This window comes from Erythrolamprus reginae, chromosome 3, assembly GCF_031021105.1.
Source record: "Erythrolamprus reginae isolate rEryReg1 chromosome 3, rEryReg1.hap1, whole genome shotgun sequence".
In the NCBI taxonomy this organism is placed as follows: domain Eukaryota; kingdom Metazoa; phylum Chordata; class Lepidosauria; order Squamata; family Dipsadidae; genus Erythrolamprus; species Erythrolamprus reginae.
The window spans coordinates 247,029,020-247,054,657 of NC_091952.1; the positions used below are offsets into that span (position 1 = coordinate 247,029,020).

Genomic DNA, 25,638 nt, shown 5'->3' on the forward strand with positions numbered 1-25,638 from the left:
CTTACAATCATACAGTCATAAGTGGAAGGAAATGGTTGATAGGAATGATGAGGAAAAAACTAGTAGTAATAGTGGTGCAAACTTAGTATATAATTCGACAGTGATGAAGGAATTATTTGTTTAGCAGAGTGATGGCGTTCGGGGAAAAACTGTTCTTATGTCTAGATGTCTTAGTGTGCAGTGCTCTGTAGTGTTGTTTTGAGGGTAGGAGTTGAAACAGTTTATGTCCAGGATGCAAGGGGTCAGTAAATATTTTCACAGCCCTCTTTTTGGCTCGTGCAGTATATAGGTCCTCAATGGAAGGCAGGTTGGCATCAATTGTTTTTTCTGCAGTTCTGATTATCCTCTGAACTCTATCTTGGTCTTGTTGGGTTGCAGAACCAAACTCTACAGTTATAGAGGTGCAGATGACAGACTCAGTGATTCCTCTGTAGAATTGGATCAGCAGCTCCTTGGAAAGTTTGAGCTTCCTGAGTTGGCGCAACAGAATGGAATGGAATAGAATTCTTTATTGGCTAAGTGTGATTGACACACAAGGAATTTGTATTTGGTGCATATGCTCTCAGTGTACATAAGGAGAATAAAATAAATTCATCAAGAATAAAAAGATAGGGGCGGCATACAAATCTAATAAATTATAATTATAATTAATTATAATTATTATAATTATAATAAGCTATCAAATCGTACTAGGAAACAAATAAAAACAATATAAATTGAAAGATACAAGCAATATGGTTATAGTCATAAGTGGGAAGAGAGAGGTACTAGGAAGGATGACAAGAATAATAGTAATAGTCTTAGTAAATTATTTGACAGTATTGTGGGAATTAGTTGTTAAGCAGAGTGATGGCATTCGGGGAAAAAACTATCCTTGTGTCCAATTGTCCTGGTGGGCAATGAACTATAGTGTTGTTTTGAGGGTAGAAGTTGAAACAATTAATCAATGCTAATGGTTAGATTTGCAGATGTTATAGTTTATAATTTAGGAAGTTGTGTGCAAACCTTCTGGACTGTAAGAGTAATGGAACAATTGTAGTATCTGTTGGAGTTTGTTCTTGTTGTTCTTTAAATGTTTATAAACCTGTCAGTGACTTCCTACTTCCTAAGAAGAGCAAAATTACTGAGAATGTTAATTGAATACTTATCCAAATTTTCACTGCCAAGATCAAACTACAGTGGCACCTCTACTTACGAACTTAATTCGTTCCATGACCAGGTTCTTAAGTAGAAAAGTTTGTAAGAAGAAGCAATTTTTCCCATAGGAATCAATGTAAAAGCAAATAATGTGTGTGATTGGAGACACCACAGGGAGGGTGGAGGCCCTGTTTCCTCCCAGGAGATTCCTAGAGAGGCCCCACGGAGGCTCCTCCCTACCTTTTGTGGCCCTGTTTCCTCCCAGAACATTCCCACAGAGGCCCCACAGAGGCTTCTTTCTGCCTTTTCCGGCCCTATTTCCTCCCAGGAGATTCCTAGAGAGGCCCCACGGAGGCTTCTCCCTGCCTTTTCCAGTTACAGTTTCGGAGGCTCGGGTTTGTAAGTGAAAAAAGGTTCTTGAGAAGAGGCAAAAATATCTTGAACACCTGGTTCTTATCTAGAAAGGTTTGTAAGTAGAGGCGTTCGTAGGTAGAGATACCACTGTAATTGAAGACAGAGTAAACAGAACTGAACCCTGTAAATATTTCTATCTTACATCCAGGCAGTATTGCATGTAGCCTGCTGAGTTCTCCAAGTGCATTGATCTGCAACCTTAATGATTGGGATGGCAGCTCAACCCGTCAAAAAGGTGACATCTGTCAACGCACAAGATACAATGAAGGGAAGAGCCAATACACAGTCAGAATTGGAGACCAAGTGCTTGCTGGAGGTAAGTGAGTAGAATAGAATAGAATTCTTTATTGGTCAAGTGTGATTGGACACACAAGGAATTTGTCTTGGTGCATATGCTCTCAGGGTACATAAAAGAAAAAGATACATTTGTCAAGAATCATGTTGTAAAACACTTAATGATTGTCAAAGGGGTCAAATAAGCAATGAAGAAACAATATTAATAAAAATCTTAGGATACAAGCAACAAGTTACAGTCATACAGTCCTAAGTGGGAGGAAAAGGATGATAGGAATGATGAGAAAAACTAGTAGAATAGAAGTGCAGATTTAGTAAAAAGTCTGACAGTGTTGAGGGAATTATTTGTTTATTAGAGTGATGGCATTTAGAGAAAAAACTGTAAATTAATAGACTGGACAACCATTTGACTAGGAGGGTGTAATTAACAGATTAACAGAGTTAAAGGATCTTGTAGGTCACCCCCCACTCAAGTAGGAGGCCTTACATTGTTTCTACAAATGCCAGTCCAGTCTCTTCTTGAAAATTTCCAGTGGTGAAACTCTCCACAACTTCTGAAGGCAAGCTGTTCCATTAGTTGATTGATTTTACTGATTGATTTTACTGAAAGAGTAGTAGATGCTTGGAACAAACTTCCAGCAGATGTGGTTGGTAAATCCACAGTCACTGATTTTAAACATGCCTGGGATAAACATAGATCCATCCTAAGATAAAATGCAGGAAATAGTATAAGGGCAGACTAGATGGACCATGAGGTCTTTTTCTGCCGTCAATCTTCTATGTTTCTATTTATGTTTCTTAGAAAAGAAAAGCAAAAATATGTGTTTTCTTTTCTTTTTTAGCTTCTGAGCTTGCAGAAAACCCAGAAAAAATCTTCACCACTTTTCAGCGTGTTTATTTCTGGAAAGGTAGGTGATTTGAGGGGAGGTGTGTGGTTTGCCAGGTATCCAATGTGAAAGGAAGATATTCAGATATGTGTCTCAGCAGAATGGCGGGGGTCAGTGATGTCTTTTATGGATGGGATATTCAGATGGGCCTATTAGATGATTATATAATTTGATTGCACACATATACAAATAAATGTACACATGAATACAAATACACATTCATATGCAGCTAGGTGGCAGCACCTAGTTACATTTGGCTTAACCGAGAAGGCTAAATATTATTATTTTTTTAGGTATCAAACCAGGAAATCTTCAGTTTGTTTAAACCATCCCAGCCAACACAAGTGTAAAGACATATTCATGTATTCATGAGGAGCTGAGGCTTGCTGATTCAGGCTTTTTGATGCCATCTTATCCTTCTCCCTTCCTTATCCCCTTTGTTATTTTTTTCATGTGAACAGTTAGGTTTCTTAATGTTTTACATTGTTGTTTTTACTTTGTTGTAAGCTGCCTAGACCTGGCAGAGGGAAAGGTGGACAGTAGATACATTTAATAAATAAACAAGCCCAGTTGATGCAGGCATCAGAGTTGTAAAACACTTGAATTATTTTGCAGGCATCTCCTTGTTGAGAAGTTCCAATCTGATTTAGAAACTTCCTTCAGCTTGGAAGTGCAGTCAGGTGCATAGCCTTGCCTACCTGCCTGCCTATCCATCCATCCATCCATCCATCCATCCATCCATCCATCCATCCATCCATCCATCTATCCATCCATCTATCCATCTATCTATCCACCCATCTTCTATCTATCTATCATCTATCCTCTATCACGTCTGTCTGTCTGTCTTTCTGTCTACCTATCTACCCCTCTATCTAATCTATCATCAATCCTCTTTCATGTCTGTCTATCTACCTACCTACCTAAGCTAGGAAAAGGAGACAAACACCCATCCCCCTTTGAGTCAGGCATAACTCCGGCATGCTCCGGCAGTCTCACACTACTCACAAGAGCCTACAAAACTTTTGCCAGATCCATCCTTGAATACAGCTCATCTGTCTGGAACCCATACCACATCTCGGACATCAACACCCTTGAAAACGTCCAAAGATATTTCACCAGAAGAGCCCTTCACTCCTTCACTCGAAACAGAATATCCTACGAAAATAGACTAACAATCCTGGGTCTAGAAAGCTTAGAACTACGGCGCCTAAAACATGATTTAAGTATTGCCCACAAGATCATATGCTGCAATGTCCTACTGGTCAACTACTACTTCAGCTTCAACCGCAACAACACAAGAGCACGCAACAGATTCAAACTTAATATTAACCGCTCCAAACTTGACTGTAAAAAATATGACTGTAACAATCGAGTTGTCGAAGCGTGGAACTCATTACCGGACTCAATAGTGTCAACCCCTAACCCCCAACATTTCTCCCTTAGACTATCCACAATTGACCTCTCCAGGTTCATAAGAGGTCAGTAAGGGGCGTACATAAGTGCACTAGTGTGCCTTTCGTCCCCTGTCCAATTGTCTTTCCTTTATCTCATATATCATATATATTTTCTTCCTTTCATATATCTTCTCTATTTTTACATATTATCTTTATATATATTACTTCATGTCTATTCTCTTCCATATGTGTTGTGTATTGGACAAATGAATACATAAATAAATAAATAACTGGACATGGAAAACCTCTACCTTTACCTAGTTCTTGTTTGATTGCCTCTAGGTTCCGATATGATGACCCGCGTTGGATCTACCATGTGTGATGCTACTCTTGTTCCACCACAGTCGAAGTCTCTTCTATCCCGTACGTATGGGCTAGGCATCTAAATTTGTAGAAGTACCATATTTTTCAGACTATAAGACACACAATACTAGGACGAGGGGGCACTCCCTAAAGCTCATAGGTTAGAAAGTGAGGACAAATAAAGGGAAATATTTCTTCACCCAGAGGGTTGTTGGTTTATGGAATTCACTTCCAGAAGAGGTCGTGACAACTGTCAGCCTGGATAGCTTCAAGGCAGGATTAGACAGATTCATGGATGCCAAGTGTATCGGTGGTTATTGAAATGGATGTCCATGTGCCACTTCTATGTTGGTTGAGTCAAGCAGGATTCCCTTGGGTATCATTTGTTGGGGGGTCTAGGGAAAGGGTGTGTTTTGCCTTCTCTTTCTACTCAAGATCCCCATGTACAATTGGTGGGCTACTGTGTGACACAGAAAGCTGGACTCTGAGTATTGTATTGGCAGTTCTGTGTTAGCAAAAACGTCAGAAGAAAAGGATTTAGGGGTAGTGATTTCTGACAGTCTCAAAATGGGTGAACAGTGCAGTCAGGCGGTACGGAAAGCAAGTAGGATGCTTGGCTGCCTAGCTAGAGGTATAATAAGCAGGAAGAGGGAGATTATGATCCCGCTATATAGAGCGCTGGTGAGACCACATTTGGAGTACTGTGTTCAGTTCTGGAGACCTCACCTACAAAAAGATATTGACAAAATTGAACGGGTCCAAAGACGGGTTACAAGAATGGTGGAAGGTCTTAAGCATAAAACGTATCAAGAAAGACTTAATGAATCAATCTGTATAGTCTGGAGGACAAAAGGAAAAGGGGGGACATGATCGAAACATTTAAATATGTTAAAGGGTTAAATAAGGTCCAGGAGGGAAGTGTTTTTAATAGGAAAGTGAACACAAGAACAAGGGGACACAATCTGAAGTTAGTTGGGGGAAAGATGAAAAGCAACATGAGAAAATATTATTTTACTGAAAGAGTAGTAGATCCTTGGAACAAACTTCCAGCAGATGTGGTAGATAAATCCACAGTAACTGAATTTAAACATGCCTGGGATAAACATATATCCATTGTAAGATAAAATACAGAAAATAGTATAAGGGCAGACTAGATGGACCATGAGGTCTTTTTCTGCCGTTGGACTTCTATGTTTCTATGTTTCTATGATAGGTTTTGGCCCAATTCAGCATGGCCCGATTCAGCATGGCCCGATTCAGCATGGCCTGATTCAGCATGGCCCAATTCAGCATGGCTCTTCTTATGTTCTTATTACCACCTTAAACTTATCACTGTTGGTCTCACAATGTTTTGTCTGAATGCAACCGTTGTGTCTTTCTGAGAAAGTTTCTTATTTATTGTATTTATTGGAAGAGAAATATGGAGGGGTTAATAATTAGAATAGGGTGTGGTTGGTTTTCACTACGATTTATTAAAACCTCATGTGAGTTCTCATCGTTTTGTGTTTCATTAGCTTCTACCAAGAAGCTCTTTTCTATATTGGAAAGAGACCAAATTTTGACAGATCCGAGTCGTTTCCTTCCATCCCAAAAATACTGGCTTTCCAAGCAGAGCTATGCAGCTGAAGAGGCTCGTCTCTGGTGTCTCACACGTAAGAAACTTTTAAGTTATGGGGGAAGTGGCCATGCTACTCATTAATCAAGGCCCCGGACATGCTCTAATCTTTCTAGAATGTTTTAACCACATTCTCTAAGCATACCAAGTGAGAAACAAAACCATAAAGCTAATTTTTTTTTTAAAAAAAGTTGACCCTAAAGTTGATGTGAAAACTCAACCATAAAACTGACAGCCGGCTGAGATTTTGAGAATAAATGGCATTCCCTGTTTCTAGCAAAGCACATCCATTTTTATTAAGCTATCTCAGTCTCTTATCAAGAAATCTCACTGGGTATAAAATCTTGAAATGCTATCTTGCTAAGGGAGGAAAGCAGTAAAATATAGCATTTGGTGAACAAGATACAGTGGTACCTCGTGATACGAACCCCTCGTGATACGAACACTTCAAGATACGAACCTAGGGTTCAAAAAGTTTTTGCCTCTTCTTACGAACTTTTTTCGCCTTGCGAACCCACCGCAGATTGCAAAATGGCGTTCCGTTGGGCGCCGCTGCCCGGCTGTCACCTTTTAAAATGTTTCAGCCAACCAGGAAGGACGTCTTCGTGACGTCAAAGCTCCGCCCATGGAATTCCCTATTGGGATTCCCCATCTCCTTTCCGGCCTCCAGATCAGCTGAAAACGCCACCGCCAATCGCAAAAACGGCGCTCCGCCAAGTGGCACCGCCCAGCTGTAACCTTCTGAAACAGCCGGGCGCTTCTTGGCGGCCTCTGGAACCCAAATCTGAACTTCTGGGTTCGGGTTCGGGAGAACGCCGAGAAGCCCCCCGGCTGTTTAAGAAGGTGACAGGCGGGCGGCGGCGCTTCTCGGCGGCCTCCCGAACCCGAAAAGTTCGGGTTCAGGTTCGGGAGAACACCGAGAAGCCCCCCAGCTGTTTTAAAAGGTGACAGCTGGGCGGCGGCGCCCAGCGGAGTGCCATTTTGGGATTCCCCCCCCCCTTGCACGCTTTAATCGCTTTTACATTGTTTCCAATGGGAAACATTGTTTCATGTTACGAACATTTCGTCTTACGAACCTCCTTCCGGAACCAATTAAGTTCGTAAGATGAGGTATTACTGTATACTGTATTTATTCTTGTCTTATGATAACATTTGGGGAAATTCCTTGACTGTGGACAAAAGTCTGCCTTCTTATCTTGATGTTTCCCAGATATTTTAGTCCACTGTTCCTCTCATGTCTAACCACAAATAAAACTCCCAAATTTTCTGCGTTTGGTATCATCTCCTTATTTCAACATGGCTTTAGTCACGCAAAACTGGAGGAGGAAAGTTCCATTGAGTAATGCCTGGGAAAAGAATATCTCTTTAAAGATTTTAGGACACAAAATAATTCCTTGCATGAATGTTTTTCAGGAAGCAATTATATATAAGTCGTCCTTATTTAGCTTTACATAAGTAAATGTATACATATATATATAATTGTAGATTGTTCTGAGTTCGGGTTTTGCCCCGTGTAATATTTTGAATGTCTATGCGATGTTTTGGTGAAATCACATTCACCATCATCAGGCTGAAGTTGTAAGCTTCGTGCTGCTGTAAATATAGTTACAGCAGCACAAAGCTTACAACTTCAGCCTGATGATGGTGAATGTGATTTCATCGAAACATCGCATAGACGTTAAAAATATTACATGGGGAAAAACCTGAACTCAGAACAATCTACATACATATACCCGTGAAAATCTACAAAAACAAATATATATAATTATATACCTTTTTGATGCTCCTATCTATCCTATAATAATGTGATAATTTGTAATGATATAATGATAAACACAAAACAAATCTGAAACAGGCAATGATCTGTACAAGACTATTGAAATGTTCTTTTTTTCTTTTTTATGTAATTGAAAATCATAAATAAAACTTTAAAAAAAGATCCCCCCCCCCCCAGGAAGCTATGGAAATAAAAGAAGCTCCTTAAAAGATTGGCATGAATCTCTTATTAACTTGCAAAGCTTTCCAGATCAGTTTTCAAGTTGACATAAGTAGGAGGGGGGAAGGCGAACTGATGGAGCTGCTTGGCTGTCTCAACTGAAAATATACACTGCTCAAAAAAATAAAGGGAACACTTAAACAACACAACATAACTCCAAGTAAATCAAACTTCTGTGAAATCAAACTGTCCACTTAGGAAGCAGCACTGATTGACAATCAGTGTCACATGCTGTTGTGCACATTCAACTTTGTACAGAACAAAGTGTTCGATGAGACTATTTCATTCATTCAGATCCAGGGTGAGTTATTTGAGTGTTCCCTTTATTTTTTGGAGCAGTATATATTCCAGGCATGCCTTTCTACAGATTGTGTGCAAGGCTGCTGGATCAAGCAGGAGGGGTGTGGTTTTTGCAGCCAGCCCAGTAATGGGCTGCTGGTTATGTGGACCGGTACGCAGCTTCAGTTGGAAAAATGGGAGCTATGCGCATAGTTGCGCACCCCAACGCGTTCCCGGGAAAGATTTGGCTTCTGCACATTCACAGCAAACAAAATCTTGCATGAGGATGCTTGCGCGAGCGAGATTTCAGTGATTTTCATGGATTTTTTGCTTCTGCGTGGAAGAAAAATATCGGCGAAAATCACCGAAATCTCACTAGCGTGAGTGTTCTCACACGAGATTTCACTTGCTACGCATGTTGCAGAAGCTGAATCTCATGCCAATGGGTGTGCGCACACCCTCGATGGCCTTGGAGGATGCACTGGTAGCATCGAAGACGAGCATCACTTTACTGAGTCAGCCAACATGTTCCATTGGAAAATGTAATTTATGACACACCTAGGGAAAAAGGGGGGAGACAGAGTCATGGGGGCTCATAAATTAGGCGGGGTCAGAGCTGACTTCACTTGAGTAATTGCCGGAAGGTTGCTCCTAATAAATGACTGGATTTTTTTGGAAACTTGGCTCGAGACTCATGAATTAATTAGGGCATCTTTCGGAACCTTCACACTTCTGTACAGATGGTCCTTTTTCATTGCAAAGTGATGCAGTCATTAAATGAGTCACACCCAATCTGAATGACCCTTTTGAGCTGTGAGCCACTGCAGTCGTTAGGTGTTTCATCTGGTCATTAAGCGAATCCGGTCTCCCCCGTTGACTTTGCTTGTTGAAAGCTGGCTGGAGACATTGCAAATAAAGAGCGCATGACTCTGGACACTGTGATGGATGTACATACATGCCAGTTTCCAAGAGCCCAAATTTTGATCAGGTGAACATGAGAATGTTGCAATAATTGTAAGCGCAAGGGCTTACTTTCTTCAATGTCGCAGTAATTTGAATTATTTCTAAACAAATGTTTATAAGTTGAAACTACTTGTAACAGCTTTCATCAATCAGGAGTTTTCTAGGTGTGTTGAGCTTATAAATCTCAGAAGGAGGGGAGGCACTTCCTGAAGCTCATTTGAGGACAAATCAAGGGAAATATTTCTTCATCCAGAGGGTCATTGGTTTATGGAATTCACTTCCAGAAGAGGTCATGACAGCTGTCAGCCTGGATAGCTTCACGGCAGGGTTAGACAGATTCATGGATGCCAAGTGTATCAGTGGTTATTGAAACGGATGTCCATGTGCTGCCTCTATGTTGGTTGAGGCAGGATTCCCTTGGGTCCCATTTGTTGGGGGTCAAGGGAAAGGGAAGATTTTGCCTTCTCTTTCTGCTGAAGATCCCCATGGACAATTGGTGGGCCACTGTGTGACACAGAATGCTGGACTCAATGAGCTTTGGTCCGATTCAGCATGGCTCTTCTTATGTTCTTATGTTCTTAATGAGCCACAGTAGCACAATGGTTAGCATGCAGTACTGCAGGCTACTTCTGCTGACTGCCGGCTGACTGCAATTTGACAGTTTGAATCTCACCAGGCTCAAAGTTAACTCAACCTTCCATCCTTGGCTAAAATGAAGACCCAGATTGTTGGGGGCAAGAGGCTAACTCTGTAAACCACTTAGAAAGGGCTATAAAACACTCTGAAGCAGTATATCAGTCTATGTGCTATTGCTATTGCTATTTTTTAGCTAATGTGGCAAAAAAAATCTGGATGTGGTAATCTTTAAGAAGGCTATTTTACCACATTAGAATGTAGAAACTCATTATCCAAGTTTTGGAAGAAAGACATTAGAAACTCCTTAATCAATCAGCAATTGCTTGCAGAAAAAGAGCAGACTGGGGATAGAGTTAAGTGAGTAATCAGCCTAGAATCGTTACATTTCCGCAAATTTCAGTTTATATTCTGTTGACTCGTATCTAATGGTAATTTAGTGCTTATGCCAATTATTAGGAAACTAGTTTCTTGTAAAGAGGCTTGAACAATGAATCATTTTAACTGGAACTTTATGTGTGATCATATGTGTGTGTTTGTGCATGTAAAAAACATTTTTGTTCCATTTTTTCCAATTCAGTTGCAAAGAATCACGACCACACATAGAGTTTATAAATATGTGTGTGTGTGTGTGTTTATGAAAAAATATGTTATCAGCTAATATATGTTATCAGGAAAAGTATGTATACATATATTTGCTGATAATGAATATAGTGATCCCCCGGGTATTGCGAGGGTTCCGTTTTTCGCGAAGTAGCGCTGCGGAAGTAAAAACAGATGGTGTTTTTACTTCCGCAGCAGCGAGGAGCCGAAGATTGGGGTTTCCCCACCGCCCACGCAAACTCCTCGCTGTCGCTCGCCCGCCCTTCACCCGCCCACGCCGTTCGCTCGCGCCGCTTCCCAGCTGAGTCCTGAAGCCAATTCGCTTCAGGACTCAGCTGGGAAGCGGCGAGAATGAACGGCGTGGGCGGGCGAAGGGTGGGCGGGCGTGCGGGCAGGCAGGCGGCGGACAAGCCATTCGCTCGCGCCGCTCGCTCGCGCCGCTTCCGAGCTGAGTCCTGAAGCCAATTTGCTTCAGGACTCAGCTGGGAAGCGGCGAGAATGAACGGCGTGGGCGGGCGAAGGGCGGGCAGGCGGGCGAAGGGCAGGCAGGCGGCGGACAAGCCGCTCGCTCGCGCCGCTCGCTCGCACCGCTTCCGAGCTGAGTCCTGAAGCCAATTCGCTTCAGGACTCAGCTGGGAAGCGGTGAGAATGAACGGCGTGGGCGGGCGAAGGGCGGGCGGGCGCGCAGGCAGGCAGGCGGCGGACAAGCCGTTCGCTCGCGCCGCTCGCTCGCGCCGCTTCCGAGCTGAGTCCTGAAGCCAATTCGCTTCAGGACTCAGCTGGGAAGCGGCGAGAATGAACGGCGTGGGCGGGCGAAGGGCGCGCGGGGCGCGCGGGCAGGCAGGCGGCGGACAAGCCGTTCGCTCGCGCCGCTCGCTCGCGCCGCTTCCGAGCTGAGTCCTGAAGCCAATTCGCTTCAGGACTCAGCTGGGAAGTGGCGAGAATGAACGGCGTGGGCGGGCGAAGGGCAGGTGGGCGGCAGCGAGGAGTTTGCGTGGGCGGTGGGGAAACTCCTCGCTGATGCCCGCCGCTCGCCCTCCCGCCAGCAAGAGGGGGAAGACCTAGGGAAGCCGCCCAGCAGCTGATCTGCCCGGCGCCATCTACGCTTGCGTGCCCATAGAAAAAAGGGCGCGCATGCGCAGATGGTGTTTTTACTTCCGGGTTGCAAAATCGCCATATAGCCATTTCGCAATGATCGGGATCGCAATACCCGGGGGATCACTGTATATGTATATATAAAGTAGGCCACTTGAAAAAAGGCTGAGTTGCAATTATTTCTTCATAATAAGGCAGGGATACAGTAATAAAAACAGTAACTATGAATTGTTGTCTTCTGTTCCAGGTTGTGTAGAAGATGAATTTTGTCTGCTGGCTGACATCCCAAATAACACGGACACAGCATTCTTTCCTTGCACCCTCTATCCAGCAGCCCAAGTCTGTAACACTTCCATTAACAATGTGCCCAACAACTGCAAGATTGTGTTACCTCAAAGGCCCCAACTCTTATATCAGAAGACAGGTGAGCGGATGGGCCTGCTAATTCATTCTTATTAGTGATAAGATCATATCAGTGATGATTAACTTTTTTCTTTGCTCGGGGGCCAAAAGGGTGCATGCGCGCATGATGCACCCATAATGCAATGCCCTCCCCGCTATACAGGTTTGCCCTCCCAGGCTGCCCCACCCCACATGTGTGCAGGCCTCACTGAAGCCTCCGGACTTCCAGTAGGCCCGTTGGGCCATTTTTTGTTCTCCCCAGGCCTCAGGAAAGCCTCTAGAACCTGTGGATGGTAGAAAACAGGCCTACCGGAAGTTCAGAAATGAAATTATGGTAGGCCTGTTGGGCCCATTTTTATGGTAGGCCTGTTGGGCCCGTTTTTCCAGTAGGCCTGTTGGGCCTGTTTTTTCCAGTAGGCCCATTGGGCTCATTTTTACAGTAACTTCCGGTAGGCCTGTTGGCCCCATTTTTCCGTAGGTCCATGGGGCCTGTTTTTCCAGTAACCTCTGGTAGGCCTGTAGGGCCCGTTTTTCTGGTAGGCCCATGGGGCCTGTTTTTCCAGTAACTTCCGGTAGGCCTGTTGGGCCCATTTTTCCGGTAGGCCCATGGGGCCCGTTTTTCCAGTAACTTCCAGTAGGCCCGTTGGGCCCGTTTTTCCGGTAGGCCCATAGGGCCCATTTTTCCAGTAACCTCCGGTAGGCCTGTTGGGCCCGTTTTCCCAGTAACTTCTAGTAGGCCCATTGGGCCTGTTTTTCACCATCCACAGGCTCTGGAGGCGTTCCTAAAGCAAAAATGGCCTCCCCCACCTTCTAGAAGGCCAAAAATTAGCTGCCCAGTGCGCTGGAGCTCACATAGGGCAATGCCTCGTGCGCCCTTAGATATGGCTCCAAATGCCACCTGTGGCACACATCCCATAGGTTTGCCATCACGGGAAGCAATGAGGGTGAGATTTCTTGATTGTGAGAACTGGATTGCGTGGGGATTAAGTTTGGGTCTAAAACGCCTGATTCTTTTTTTATGGTTGATTTTGCAGTATCTCTTGAAGGGAGCGTCAAGAATTTTTACACCCTTCTACCGTTCCGTAAAATATCAGGAGTCTCTGTGAGAAACCAGATGGATATGTCTAGGAAAACGGTGTCAAAGGGGTAGGTTTTCTTCCTGTTGTATTCCATCTATGGTTCCTTCCCCTTTTTCCCCAACTACAGTGTTCCCTTGACTTTCGCGGGGGATGCATTCTAAGACCGCCCACAAAAGTCAAATTTCCTCGAAGTAGAGATGCAGAAGTAAAAACACTATTTTTGGCTATGAACAGTATCACAAGCCTTCCCTTAACACTTTAAACCCTTAAATTACAATTTTCCATTCCCTTAGCAACCATTTATTTTTTTAAAATAGATTTTATTCGATTAGTATATACATATTTTAAAAAATACACATAAACAGAACATTGTATTCTTAGTTTGTGGGTACAATTATAGATTTTCTGTTAAAGGACAATACAACATATAGTTCCATCCCACCCCTACCCCTGCTGCCTCTTTGCAGCGTATCTTGTTATAAATTTACAGATAATCATATCAGCGAAATAATATACATATATATTTATAAGTTATATGTATATATATATCTATACTTATATCGAAATAACAATAATGTCTCAGTTAAAAAGAGTTGTCAACGTCTATTTCCCCCCCCCCGATCTTTGACCCATTTATAAAAATTTTCCCAGCAACCATTTAGATTATTACTTACCATGTTTATTTATTAAAGTTTATTAAAAAATATTTATTAAAGGTGGACAAAAAGTTTGCGATGACATACAACATATGACCCGTGAAGTATTTTTTAATTAATATTTTTTTAATACCGCTAAAATCGAGGGAACACTGTACTTAAAAATGCTGCAATCTTTGGTCAATGGGATCTGTAAACTTGGCAACTTAAAGATCTAGAGCAGGGGAATTCTGAGAGTTGAAGTCCACAAGTCTTAAAGCTGCCAGGTTTGGAAAGCCCCAGTCAAGTCCATACACCAGTGTTTCTCAACCTTTGCAACTCAGAGAATTCCCCAGCCACATTTTTTTTACTACAGCTGGATAAATCGAACTAAAGACATTTCAGTTTCATAAAATACATTTAAAATGAATAAATAAAAGAACCGAAAGACTTTGGAGAAGTTGCATAATGGCTTTGTGAAAAGTATCGAAAATAGTATTAGCCACAAAATTGGGGAGATGACTCAAAGGCAAATGCCTGTTGGATAAACATTGTGAAATGTGTGTATTCCACCACAGTGATTAGCAATCTTTCTTATTTTGTGTTCTTGCAAAGTCTGAAACATTTTGAGAAAATCTTACGAGATTTTGAGAGTGTCATGTGGGATTTTTTAGAATTTGTCCTAAATTTTCTCTTCCAGTTCATCTGTCTATTTTCCCACCTACTTTAATAGCACTTAGATTGCTTCATAGTCCTTTACAGCCCTCTCTAAGCTATTTACAGAGTCAGCATGTTGCCCTCAATAATCTGGGTCCTCATTTTATCCAACTCAGCAGGGTGGAAGGCTAAGTCAACCTTGAGCCTGGTGAGATTTGAACTACCAAATTGCAGTCAGCCAGCAGTCAGCAGAAGTAGCCTGCAGTACTACATTGTAACCACCGTGGCTCATCAAAGTGAGGTGTTCTCACTTTGGGAATAGCTTGGACAAGTATTATTATTATTATTGTCAATACAACACAGCAAACGAGATCATGTGTTGTATTGACAATAATAATAATAATAATAATAATAATAATAATAATAATAATAATAATAATAATAATACTTGTCCAAGCTATTACTATTGTTGTTATTGTTGTTATTGTTATCATTATTATTAGCTTATCACATTGTTACATTAGCCAGGAGACCAGAATGCTGTAGCAGAGTAGTAGTTTGGCTGCCAATTTTTCATATTGGAAAAGAATACTTGTATGGGAAGAGGAAATAGTTTGTAGTTTGTAACTCTAGGGCAGTGTTTCCCAACTTTGGCAACTTGAAGATATTTGGACTTCAACTCCCAGAATTCCCCAGCCATTTTCTTTTGTTTTTCATATTCTGCCTTTCTTTTTCCATTCAGATTTTTTGACTGTGAACGGCTTTGCGACGCTGATCCTTGCTGCTCAGGTTTTGGACTTTTAAATGCTTCCCAAGACACAGGTATTTTTAAAATTCATTTATTATAAGCCTTGATATATTCGCCCTAGCACAAAGCCAGATGACTAGTGGAATCTCATCGAAACATCACCAGGAATCTCTGAAACTTACATAGGAAGAAACCTGGATATGCCAAGACCTTCATTTATATATAAGCTTACATAGATGGTTTAGCCCGTGTTGCAGTTTCCATAGAAGGGAAGTCATTGTACCAAATTCTCAAGCTTGAGGTTAAAATGTTCACAAAAATGGCATAATCTCTTCCCCCCCCCTTGATCTTGCCTAATTAGGGTGATCTAGTTTCTTTTTTTCTTTTTCTTTTTTTAAAGTGTTTATTGAAAACTTTTTATTTTATTTTAAAACAACAAAAAGTCACATATATATAAAAATAAAATAATACAAGGCAATACAATACAGCTACAGTACCTAACCTTTAGGATTAGAATACAGCGATTTATACTAAATTCATGCTTATATAATCTGTATACACACACAATACATACATACGTACTGCAAACAACACAATATAACTCCAAGTAAATCAAAATTCTGTGAAATCAAACTGTCCACTTAGGAAGCAACACTGATTGACAATCAGCACATGTCAAATTGATTTTCGATCAGTGTTGCTTCCTAAGTGGACAGTTTGATTTCACAGAAGTTTGATTTACTTGGAGCTATATTCTGTTTTTTAAGTGTTACCTTAATTTTTTTGAGCAGCGTACATACATACATACATACATACATACATACATACATACATTCATTTATGCTCTTGTCCCCTAGTTAATCTGGAACCTATTCCATTGTGGTTCGCAGTGTGTAAACAAACTCCTGCTTGCTTGTTTGAGCCATGTGCCCTGTAATGATTCTGGATAAGGGAGGAAATGGGGAAAGCAGATTTATTTTTCTAATAAAACTGCAGCCAAAAATCAGGCCCCGTAAAAGCTTCAACAGAAAAGGCTGGTTATATAGCCAGCAACTTATATCCTACTTTGCTGCTTACGTTGCTGATTAATTTATGTTCTTTGGAAAAGGCAAGGAGAAGACAGAGGATCAGGCTATTTCTTTCGGGTCAGCACTGCACTTTGGACCTGAACAGAGAATGAATGTATACAGTTAGTCCTTGACTCACAACCATTTATTTCGTGGTCATTCAAATAATGTGTGTGTGTGTGTGTGAGAGAGAGAGAGAGAGTAGGTGAGTTCTAGCTCCCTCTTATGGCTAACTACAACACTTATCTCTTAAAACTATAGTGTTATAATTCATTTAAACATACATTGATAGTTTGTTTATATATTTCCAAACCCAACTAGTTATGTACATAGTACTAACAGACTACCTGTATGCATTTGTGAAACTGACTATAAGAAATTAAAAGCAGCTTGCATTGACAAAGAGTCATTGGTTCATAAATTAATTAATTGGTTCATCAAGTCATTTTCAAATCAATCAGATAATCAGGTAATCCTCTACTTATGATCAGCCTGCAGTTATGACGGACCCATCCCGAAAGATACCTGTGATCCTGTTCTGAATTTCCAACAGCTGCCTTTCCATAGTCATGCAACTGTCTATCAGGTTCTTCTCAACCAGCCTGATTTATGACATTTGTGCTAAAACATGTAGGTTGACCCAAACGCATTGCCATTTCCCCCCCTGATAACCAGGTCACACTGCTTGTTTGTTTGTTTATTGTTATTGTTATTTTATTTTATTTTATTTTGTTTTATTTTTTTATTTTATTTTATTTTGTTTTATTTTTTTATTTTATTTTATTTTATTTTTTTATTTTTTTATATATATATATATATATTTATTTATTTATTTTATTTTTTTATTTGTTCATTCGTTCATTCATTCGTTCATTCATTCGTTCATTCATTCGTTCATTCATTCATTCGTTCATTCATTCATTCATTCATTCATTCATTTTTAATTGGATTTCTATGCTGCCCCTCTCTGGGGACTTGGGGCAGCTCACAACATATAAAGTATACAATACACAATATCTCACAATATTTATCACAGCAAGCCACCTCTCTATCAACTAGAATGTGGTTTTTTTTTTTTAAATTCAGTGATACATTTGTGGATGGATTAATTAAAAATGCCAAGCGCCTATAGAAATTTATAGCAAAATCATGACAACCTACCATTCTTTTTTCATTTCAGACAGCAAGATCTTGTGTTTGACTCTGGGCAGTTTGGGAATTCAAACCTGCAGTGATGAATTAAGAAGCGATTGGCAGATTTCTCCTTGTACATCTCTGGGAACTGAGACAAGGGTGCATCCCTTCGGCTGGTATCAGAAATCCTGTGTGTACCAAATCCCTCCTTGATTGGTTCCCATCCATAGTTTCTTGTCCTGCCCTATAGTGCTTTGGTAAATAGGTTGACTTCCTTCCTCTTTATGGAAACCGTTCAAATACAGTGTTCCCTCGATTTTCGCGGGTTTGAACTTCGCAAAAAGTCTATACAACGGTTTTTCAAAAATATTAATTAAAAAATACTTCACGGGTTTTTTCCCTATACCATGGTTTTTCCTGCCTGATGACGTCATATGTCATCGCCAAACTTTCATCTGCCTTTAATAAATATTTTTTTAAATAAACTTTAATAAATAAACATGGTAAGTAATAATCTAAATAGTTGCTAAGGGAATGGGAAATTGCAATTTAGGGGTTTAAAGTGTTAATGGAAGACTTGGGATACTGTTCATAGCCAAAAATAGTGTATTTACTTCCGCATCTCTACTTTGCGGAAATTCGACTTTTGCGGGCGGTCTCGGAACGCATCCCCTGCGAAAATCGAGGGAACACTGTACTGCAATACTGACCCCGACAATCTGGTTCTTGATTTTTAACAATCTCAGAAGGATGGGTCAAGCTTGAGCCCATCAGGATTGAACTCCAGACTGTGGGCAGAGTTAGCCTGCAATATACTGCATTAATTACTGCGCCACCAGGCTTTATTTATACTTGCTGCATTTGGTTAATGGCCTCCTCGCCTGGTTGTATCCAACTCAACATCTGTACCCTTATGGAGGAGATGGCCGAAATTTGCAACCCACCCATCCTGAAGACCTTTGCCAGAAAAGACTTGCCAGAGTTCAGCTTTTCTTGTTTTAAAATTCAAGGCAGTCTTTTATTTTCAGTAATGAAAGCCACATATTCTTATTTATCCTGCCTGGAAACTCCTTCAAATCTTTCCTACACGCTTCCTTGCTTTAAGGACAAAAAAAAAAGAGGAGGAATAAAATAGCCAAAATAGGTAGAGGGTCCAGATGTAAAATAAATCCCTTCAAGATGTTTCATCTCTCCTGCAATATGCGATTTGAGCTGATTGCCAGATGGGATCCTGGATTGGCATTTTCTGATGGCATTTAAGCCAAAAATAATCTGAATTATATTTCCATATAGCATAATATGCATGTATACCTAAGTCAAATGTTGCCTTTTAATAGTATTAAAAAATCTGTGAGGTTTTTTTTGGGTATATGTGTTAAATTATTATTATTATTATTATTATTATTATTATTATTATTATTATTATTGCTATTGCTATTGCTATTGTTATTGTTGTTACTGTTGTTATTATTGTTATTATTGTTATTATTATTATTAATTAGATTTGTATGCCGCCCTTCTCCGAAGATTCGGGGCGGCTTACAAGACACAATACAAACGATGCAACAACAAATCTAATTAATTAAAAATTACAGACTAAAATTCCAATATATTAAAATCAGTCAGCCAATTCAAATTGTACTAGAAAAATACAATCCACTTTAATAGCAGGTTAGTTTCTGCTTGAGTCTGCTGGAAAGTATTCCACGCTGCGTTGTGTACATATGCAACCGATTATTTAAGCAGAGACAGTAAATACTTACAGTCCCAAAAGGCGCAGACCATCTGGAACATAAAGAAGTTTTAGATTTTTGCTTCTGAACTCTGCTAAACTCTTGCCCAGGGAGTGTGAATTCAGCCTGCAGATGGCTTCGCCCCCCCCCCCACAGGCATCAGTATTTCAATTAAAGTAATGTTTATAGTTTCTTCATTTTCTTGCGAACTGGTGAGCTGTGTTGAGCAATAAGACTTTGTTTTGCTTAAGTAGCAAGCTATTGTCAAATCCTCTCTGCAAGGGGCAGAGTCATTCTGAACGCCCAAGGGGAAGAGTCTCTTAAAAAAAAATAGTTACTACCAGCCTGCCTTCCATTGAGGACCTGTATACTGAGTCTTCAAAGCCTTCTGTGCATTCACAGAGGGTAAAAGAACCCAAATGGCGGTATCTATAATGAGCCAGGGTGGCGCAACAGGTAGAGTGCTGTACTGCAGGCCACTGAAGCTGACTGTAGATCTGAAGGTCAGCGGTTCAAATCTCACCACCGGCTCAAGGTTGACTCAGCCTTCCATCCTTCCGAGGTGGGTAAAATGAGGACCCGGATTGTGGGGGCAATATGCTGGCTCTGTTAAAAAGTGCTATTGCTAACATGTAAATAAGTAAATAAGTAAATAAGTAAATAAGTAAATAAGTAAATAAATAAATCTGGGCAGGTGGGCGGAGCCTTGCACTCTGTTCACGACCAGCTCTCCAATGACTGACATGAGCAAACCAGAAACATTTCAGCCCTGGCGTGAATCAAACCTATTTTAATTCATTCAGTAAGTCATGATTAATCGGATAGTGCCTAACACATGAGTGAACCAGGAGCACTTCACCTAGGGGTGGACCCTCTATGGGGGGTAATGCCATTCCCGTGGTGGAAATAGAGCTGCACTGCCACACTGCAGGCATCTCTCGGCGCACACGGCAGTGGTGTCCCGAGCAAATTGTGGCCTTCAGGAGCAGTGTAAAGGCCACAATTTACTCGGGGCGTCATCGCTGCGCCGAGAGATGCCTGCGGTGTGGGGGAACACAGAGCAGGCCATGCGGATGGAACTCGGAGCCACCCAGCCTTTGGACCGCATGCCATATTCTCGACATGGCCCCAAAGGTGGAGGAGGCCCCAAAAACGGCGGGGTGGGCCAGGCAGACTGTGAGCGGCGGAGCTGCTGCAAACGGCGGGATGGGGCAGGGCACAAGCAGCAGTGCCATTGTGGCTGGGCTGGGGGGCGCAAGCAATGGAGCCATTGTGTGAACAGCAGGGCGGGGTGGGGGGGAGACAGCGGAGCAGGTCACTTAACTTATTTGCGGCCTTTTTTGCTTCTGTGCATGCGCAGAAGCAAAAAGAGCTAAAAATGGGTGAAATCTCCCGGGGGTAAGAGATTGGCTGCTATTTTGAGTTTGCTTTTCTAACCATGCTTGATTCTCCTGCGTTCTTGTAAGTGTTCTGTAAATCCAGGGGTGGGTTCCTACTTACCTCGCTGCCAGTTTGCTTCCTCCCACACCACAGCATGCAAAGTGCCAAAAAAATCTGGGGGAAAAATCCCCCAAAACAAGATGGCGACTGCATGCACAGTGCTGGCAATTCTACTTCTGTGCATGCTCAAAAGGAAAAAAAACCACACAAAAAAAATTCTCAATTTTTTAAAAAAGATGGCAGCACCCACAAATTGGCACCAATTGAACCGGGTTGGTGACATCCTCGTGACATCACCAGCAGGTCACTACCGGTTGGGGAAAATTGGTCCAAACTGGGTGGAACCCACCCCTGCATGAATCCTTGCTTCTGTTAATGAAGATGATCATTTTTTTCCTTCTTCCAATAGCAACTGTGCCCCGAGTGTGTCCACCTGTTCCTTTACCAGAAAACCAAGAAAACGGTAAGAGAAACAGTCTTGATTCAATGGAAGATAATTGAATTTCAGATTACTGAGAACCAGGAGAGGGATAGGTACAGGAAGTCCTTGACTTATGACCTCAATTGGGACTATTATAGTATATTATAGTATATTATATTATATTATATTATATTATATTATATTATATTATATTATATTATATTATATTATATTATATTATATTATATTATATTATATTATATTATATTATATTATATTATATTATATTATAATATAATATTATATTATATTATATTATTATATTATTATATTATTATATTATTATATTATTATATTATATTATTATATTATATTATATTATATTATATTATATTTGTTATGTTATATTATTATATTTATTAGACTTGTATGCGGAGAATCTACGGAGAGGGGCGGCATATAAATCCAATAAATCTAATCTAATCTAATCTAGATTTGTATGCCGCCCTTCTCCGAAGACTCGGGGCGGCTCACAACATAACATAACATAACATGTTTATTTTTACGTGAAAGGACTGCCCTTTGCTTGCAGCGCCGCTGCGCCGTCCTTTCAGGTAAAAATAACAATGTTTATTTTTACATGAAGACCTCCCTTTGAAGGAGCTGGGGAATCCCTCCCACGAAGAGATTCCGGGGGCGGAGCCTTGATGTCATCGGCAGGTTGCTAAAGACGCCAAGGTGATCACTTGCTGCATTCTATGGAATCCAGGAAGTGATCACCTTGGCGTCCTTAACAACCTGCCAATGACGTCAAAGCTCCGAATGCTGAACACGACCCCAAACTTTGCCCGAAGTTTCAAAAAATTTCAGGTTCATGTTCGGCATACCGAACACCGCAAAATTTGGTAGGGACCTGAATTGTGCGAGTTCGGTTCGCCCATCACTAATGATCAGTTGCCTGCAAGGAGTATAAATCCTTCCCTTCCTCACCATCAAATCAGAGCTAAAGAAGCTTCTTGGATGAGAAGCGAAACATCTTAAAGAAAACCCCCAGAAAGTTCTGTTGCCTCTTGAAAAAGCATCTTTGAGTCAACTGGGAATACTTTCCAATTAGCAATAATTGCATCTTTGCAATTCATCCAGCGGAAGTTACTCAGGTCTACAATCTCAAATGGACCGTGCATTGTGGAGCAATGGAGACGTATTATGGGATTGCTGTGGCTTGAAACTACTGATTTGGAAAGGGGAAGGCTTTGCCTTATTTAGAAGCTACCTATTTTAACATCCAGATAAACATCTGGTGTGCTTTCATTTCAACGTTGGCTGGTTTCTTCTTTCTTTCAAATGATAGCTTGGTGGGCAGAGGAAAGTGCCATGGTCTGATTATAGTTATTACCCACCAAAGATTTCAGGAAAGTGGTACATGTTGTCATGCAGTATTCTCACGTCTCCAGTGAGACTGGCAGAAACGCTTGTGTGCAACAGTTTCAGGAAAATGAATACGACCTGCTAGGATTTCTTTAAGGAAAATCTTTGCTATGGTGTTCTGAGTTAGATCTCTGAAAGCCAGTTACTTTGAACGAGATAGGGGGGGGGGGGGGAATCCTTTCTTTTCTTTATTTTTCTCTCTCCTCTTTTGACAATGTGATCCCACCTCTGTTCTACATGGCAATGCCATGTGAAATGGAAAAGCAGTTGATATTTGTTCTGGTCCAGCGATGAGCCCCTCCAAGAAATAGGTCCACACACATGGATTGCTCAAAATGCATCAGCAAAGCAAAAAATAAGTCCTTTCGGTTTCAGCGGTTCATTAGAATCTCAAACAGAAAACCAAACTCCCAAATAGTTCTCTTTAGAAACATAGAAAGATAAAAGATTGATGGTAGAAAAAGACCTCATGGTCCATCTAGTCTGCCCTTATACTATTTTCTGTATTTTATCTTAGGATGGATCTATGTTTATCCCAGGCATGTTTAAATTCAGTTACTGTGGATTTACCAACCACGTCTGCTGGAAGTTTGTTCCAAGCATCTACTACTCTTTCAGTAAAATAATATTTTCTCATGTTGCTTTTGATCTTTCCCCCAACTAACTTCAGATTGTGTCCCCTTGTTCTTGTGTTCACTTTCCTATTAAAAACACTTCCCTCCTGGACCTTATTTAACTCTTTAACATATTTAAATGTTTTGATCATGTCTCCCCTTTCCCTTCTGTCCTCCAGACTATACATATTGACTTCATTAAGTCTTTCCTGATCAGTTTTATGCTTAAGATCTTCCACCATTTTTGTATCCCGTCTTTGGAACCGTTCAATTTTATCAATATCTTTTTGTAGGTGAGGTCTCCAGAACTGAACACAGTATTCCAAATGTGGTCTCACCAGCGCTCTATACCGTGGGATCACAATCTCCCTCTTCCTGCTTGTTATACCTCTAGCTATGCAGCCAAGCATTCTTGCTTTCCCTACTGCCTGACCGCACTGTTTACCCATTTTGAGACTGTCAGAAATCACTACCCCTAAATCCTTCTCTTCTGACGTTTTCTTGTTTTATCCTCAGGTGCTTTGGAGAATAGCTTGACTCCCTCTTCTTTATGGCAACCCCTGAGATACTGGAACACTGCTATTATGTCTCCTCTGGTCCTTCTTTTCATTAAACAAGCTATGCTCATTTCTTGCAACCGTTCTTCATATATTTTAGCCTCCAGTCCCCTAATCATATTAGTTGCTCTTCTCTACACTTTTTCTAGAGTCTCAATATCCTTTCTGCATCGTGGCGACCAAAACTGAATGCAGTATTCCAAGTGTGGCCTTAGCAAGGCCTTACAAAGTGGTATTAAACCTTCGCGTGATCTTGATTCTGTCCCTCTGTTAATGCAGCCTAGAACTGTGTTGGCTTTTTTGGCAGCTGCTGCACACAGCTGGCTCATATTTAAATGGTTGTACACTAGGACTCCAAGATCCCTCTCACAGTTACTACTGTTTAGCAATGTACTGCATATACTGTTTTTCTTGCTTAAATGTAGAACCTTAGTTTTTTCACCATTGAATTTCATTTGGTTAGATAGCGCCCATTGTTCATCCCAGCACATCCCAGTGACCGGTTAGGTCCCACAGAGTTGGCCTTCTCCGGGTCCCGTCGACTAAACAATGTCGTCTGGCGGGACCCAGGGGAAGAGCCTTCTCTGTGGTGGCTCCGACCCTCTGGAACCAGCTCCCCCCAGAGATTAGGATTGTCCCCACCCTCCTTGCCTTTCGAAAATTTCTTAAAACCCACCTCTGCCATCAGGCATGGTGGAATTGAAACATCTCCCCCTTGCCCATGTAGTTTTTGTGTATGATTCGATTGTGTATTGTTTTTTTATATATTGAGGTTTCTTTTTTTTGGACTTTTAATCTAAAACTGTAACCTAGATTTTTAAATATTAGATTTGTTACTATGTATTGTTCTTCACCATTGTTGTGAGCCGCCCCGAGTCTGCGGAGACGGGCGGCATATAAATCCAATAAATCTAATCTAATCTAATCTTGTTCCTGTAGCAGTGATTCTCAATTTTGGCAGATTGAAGATTGTATGGACTTTAACTCCCAGAATTCTCCAGCCAGCATTCCCCAGGAATGCTGGAAGTTGAAGTCCACACACTCTTCAAGTTGCTGAGGTTGAGAAATACTATCTTAAATGTAAATTCCACGGACAAATTCCTGGATCAAAGTCCACAAAATCCAGTGGAATAATCTTCTGGGTAAGCCCATAGAGGATTGCATCAGACATCTAATCTCAAACACATTTTGCTGTTTGCAAATCATTTTGTACAACAATGATACTCCTTCAGATCTTTTCCCAAAGGTGCTTTCCCAGGAACCATTTGAGTTCCCCAAAATTCTATTTGGGGACCTTCCATCTTTTTTGGCTTTGAGAAATTTGGAAACCTCTCTTGAGTTTTCATTTGCCAAAAGGAAAATTGGGACGTTCTGCTCTTCCCTTTAATTCCTCAGAATTCTGTCCCCCCTCCCATCTCACTGTGTCTTTTGGGGGGACACTGTTCTTTTAAAAAAGCACTGAGTTCCAGCCACTTACTCAGCACTTTTAGGTTGTTTAAGATGCCTGTGGCTTTGAGGAATTACAAAGGGTAAATATAGTGTCCAAAGTTAGTCCTTCACGCAGTGTGCACTTTGTATCATGTTAGCTTCTCATTTTTTAATGGAAAATCTAGTGAAATGCGATAAACACCAAAGGAGATATAGCACTGTCCACAGTGGGATCATGTTAGAAATTTACTACGCTGCAGAAACGGCAGATGTCCACCTTGTCTTCTTCACTTTGCAGAAAGGCGTCCTTCATTTTCGGCCACTTCCGGATATGACGTATTAATTAATTTACACATTCTGAATTACCAGATTCAAAACCTGAAGAATACTGAGACTGTCAGCTTCTTTAAAATGCTTTTATTCTTGGTAGTAAAGCATACCGTGCACTTGTGACTTCAACTCTCGGCGCGACTGACTGAAACAGTGTCGGCTTGCCACTCCAGTCAGTACCTATGAATGATAGATGGATGAATGCTTTTTAATATTGGGTTTTTTAATTGTGTATGTTCTTTTATTGTTGTATGCCATCCCGAGTCTGTCAGGAGATGGGCAGCTTATAAAT

General features: G+C 41.1%; 1 protein-coding gene across 1 annotated transcript in view; it reads left to right on the plus strand.

The window, feature by feature from the left end:
• The window catches only part of TG (thyroglobulin), a gene marked incomplete at its 5' end in the record, with an annotated part of 195,332 nt that overhangs the window by 75,953 nt on the left and 93,741 nt on the right, over positions 1-25,638 (plus strand). The window contains 9 exons of the mRNA XM_070748653.1: positions 1,700-1,867; positions 2,688-2,753; positions 4,469-4,549; positions 6,004-6,141; positions 11,921-12,097; positions 13,110-13,221; positions 15,189-15,268; positions 17,442-17,585; positions 20,978-21,031. Coding sequence (XP_070604754.1) covers positions 1,700-1,867; positions 2,688-2,753; positions 4,469-4,549; positions 6,004-6,141; positions 11,921-12,097; positions 13,110-13,221; positions 15,189-15,268; positions 17,442-17,585; positions 20,978-21,031 — 1,020 coding nt within the window. The remainder of the gene's footprint in view (positions 1-1,699; positions 1,868-2,687; positions 2,754-4,468; positions 4,550-6,003; positions 6,142-11,920; positions 12,098-13,109; positions 13,222-15,188; positions 15,269-17,441; positions 17,586-20,977; positions 21,032-25,638) is intronic.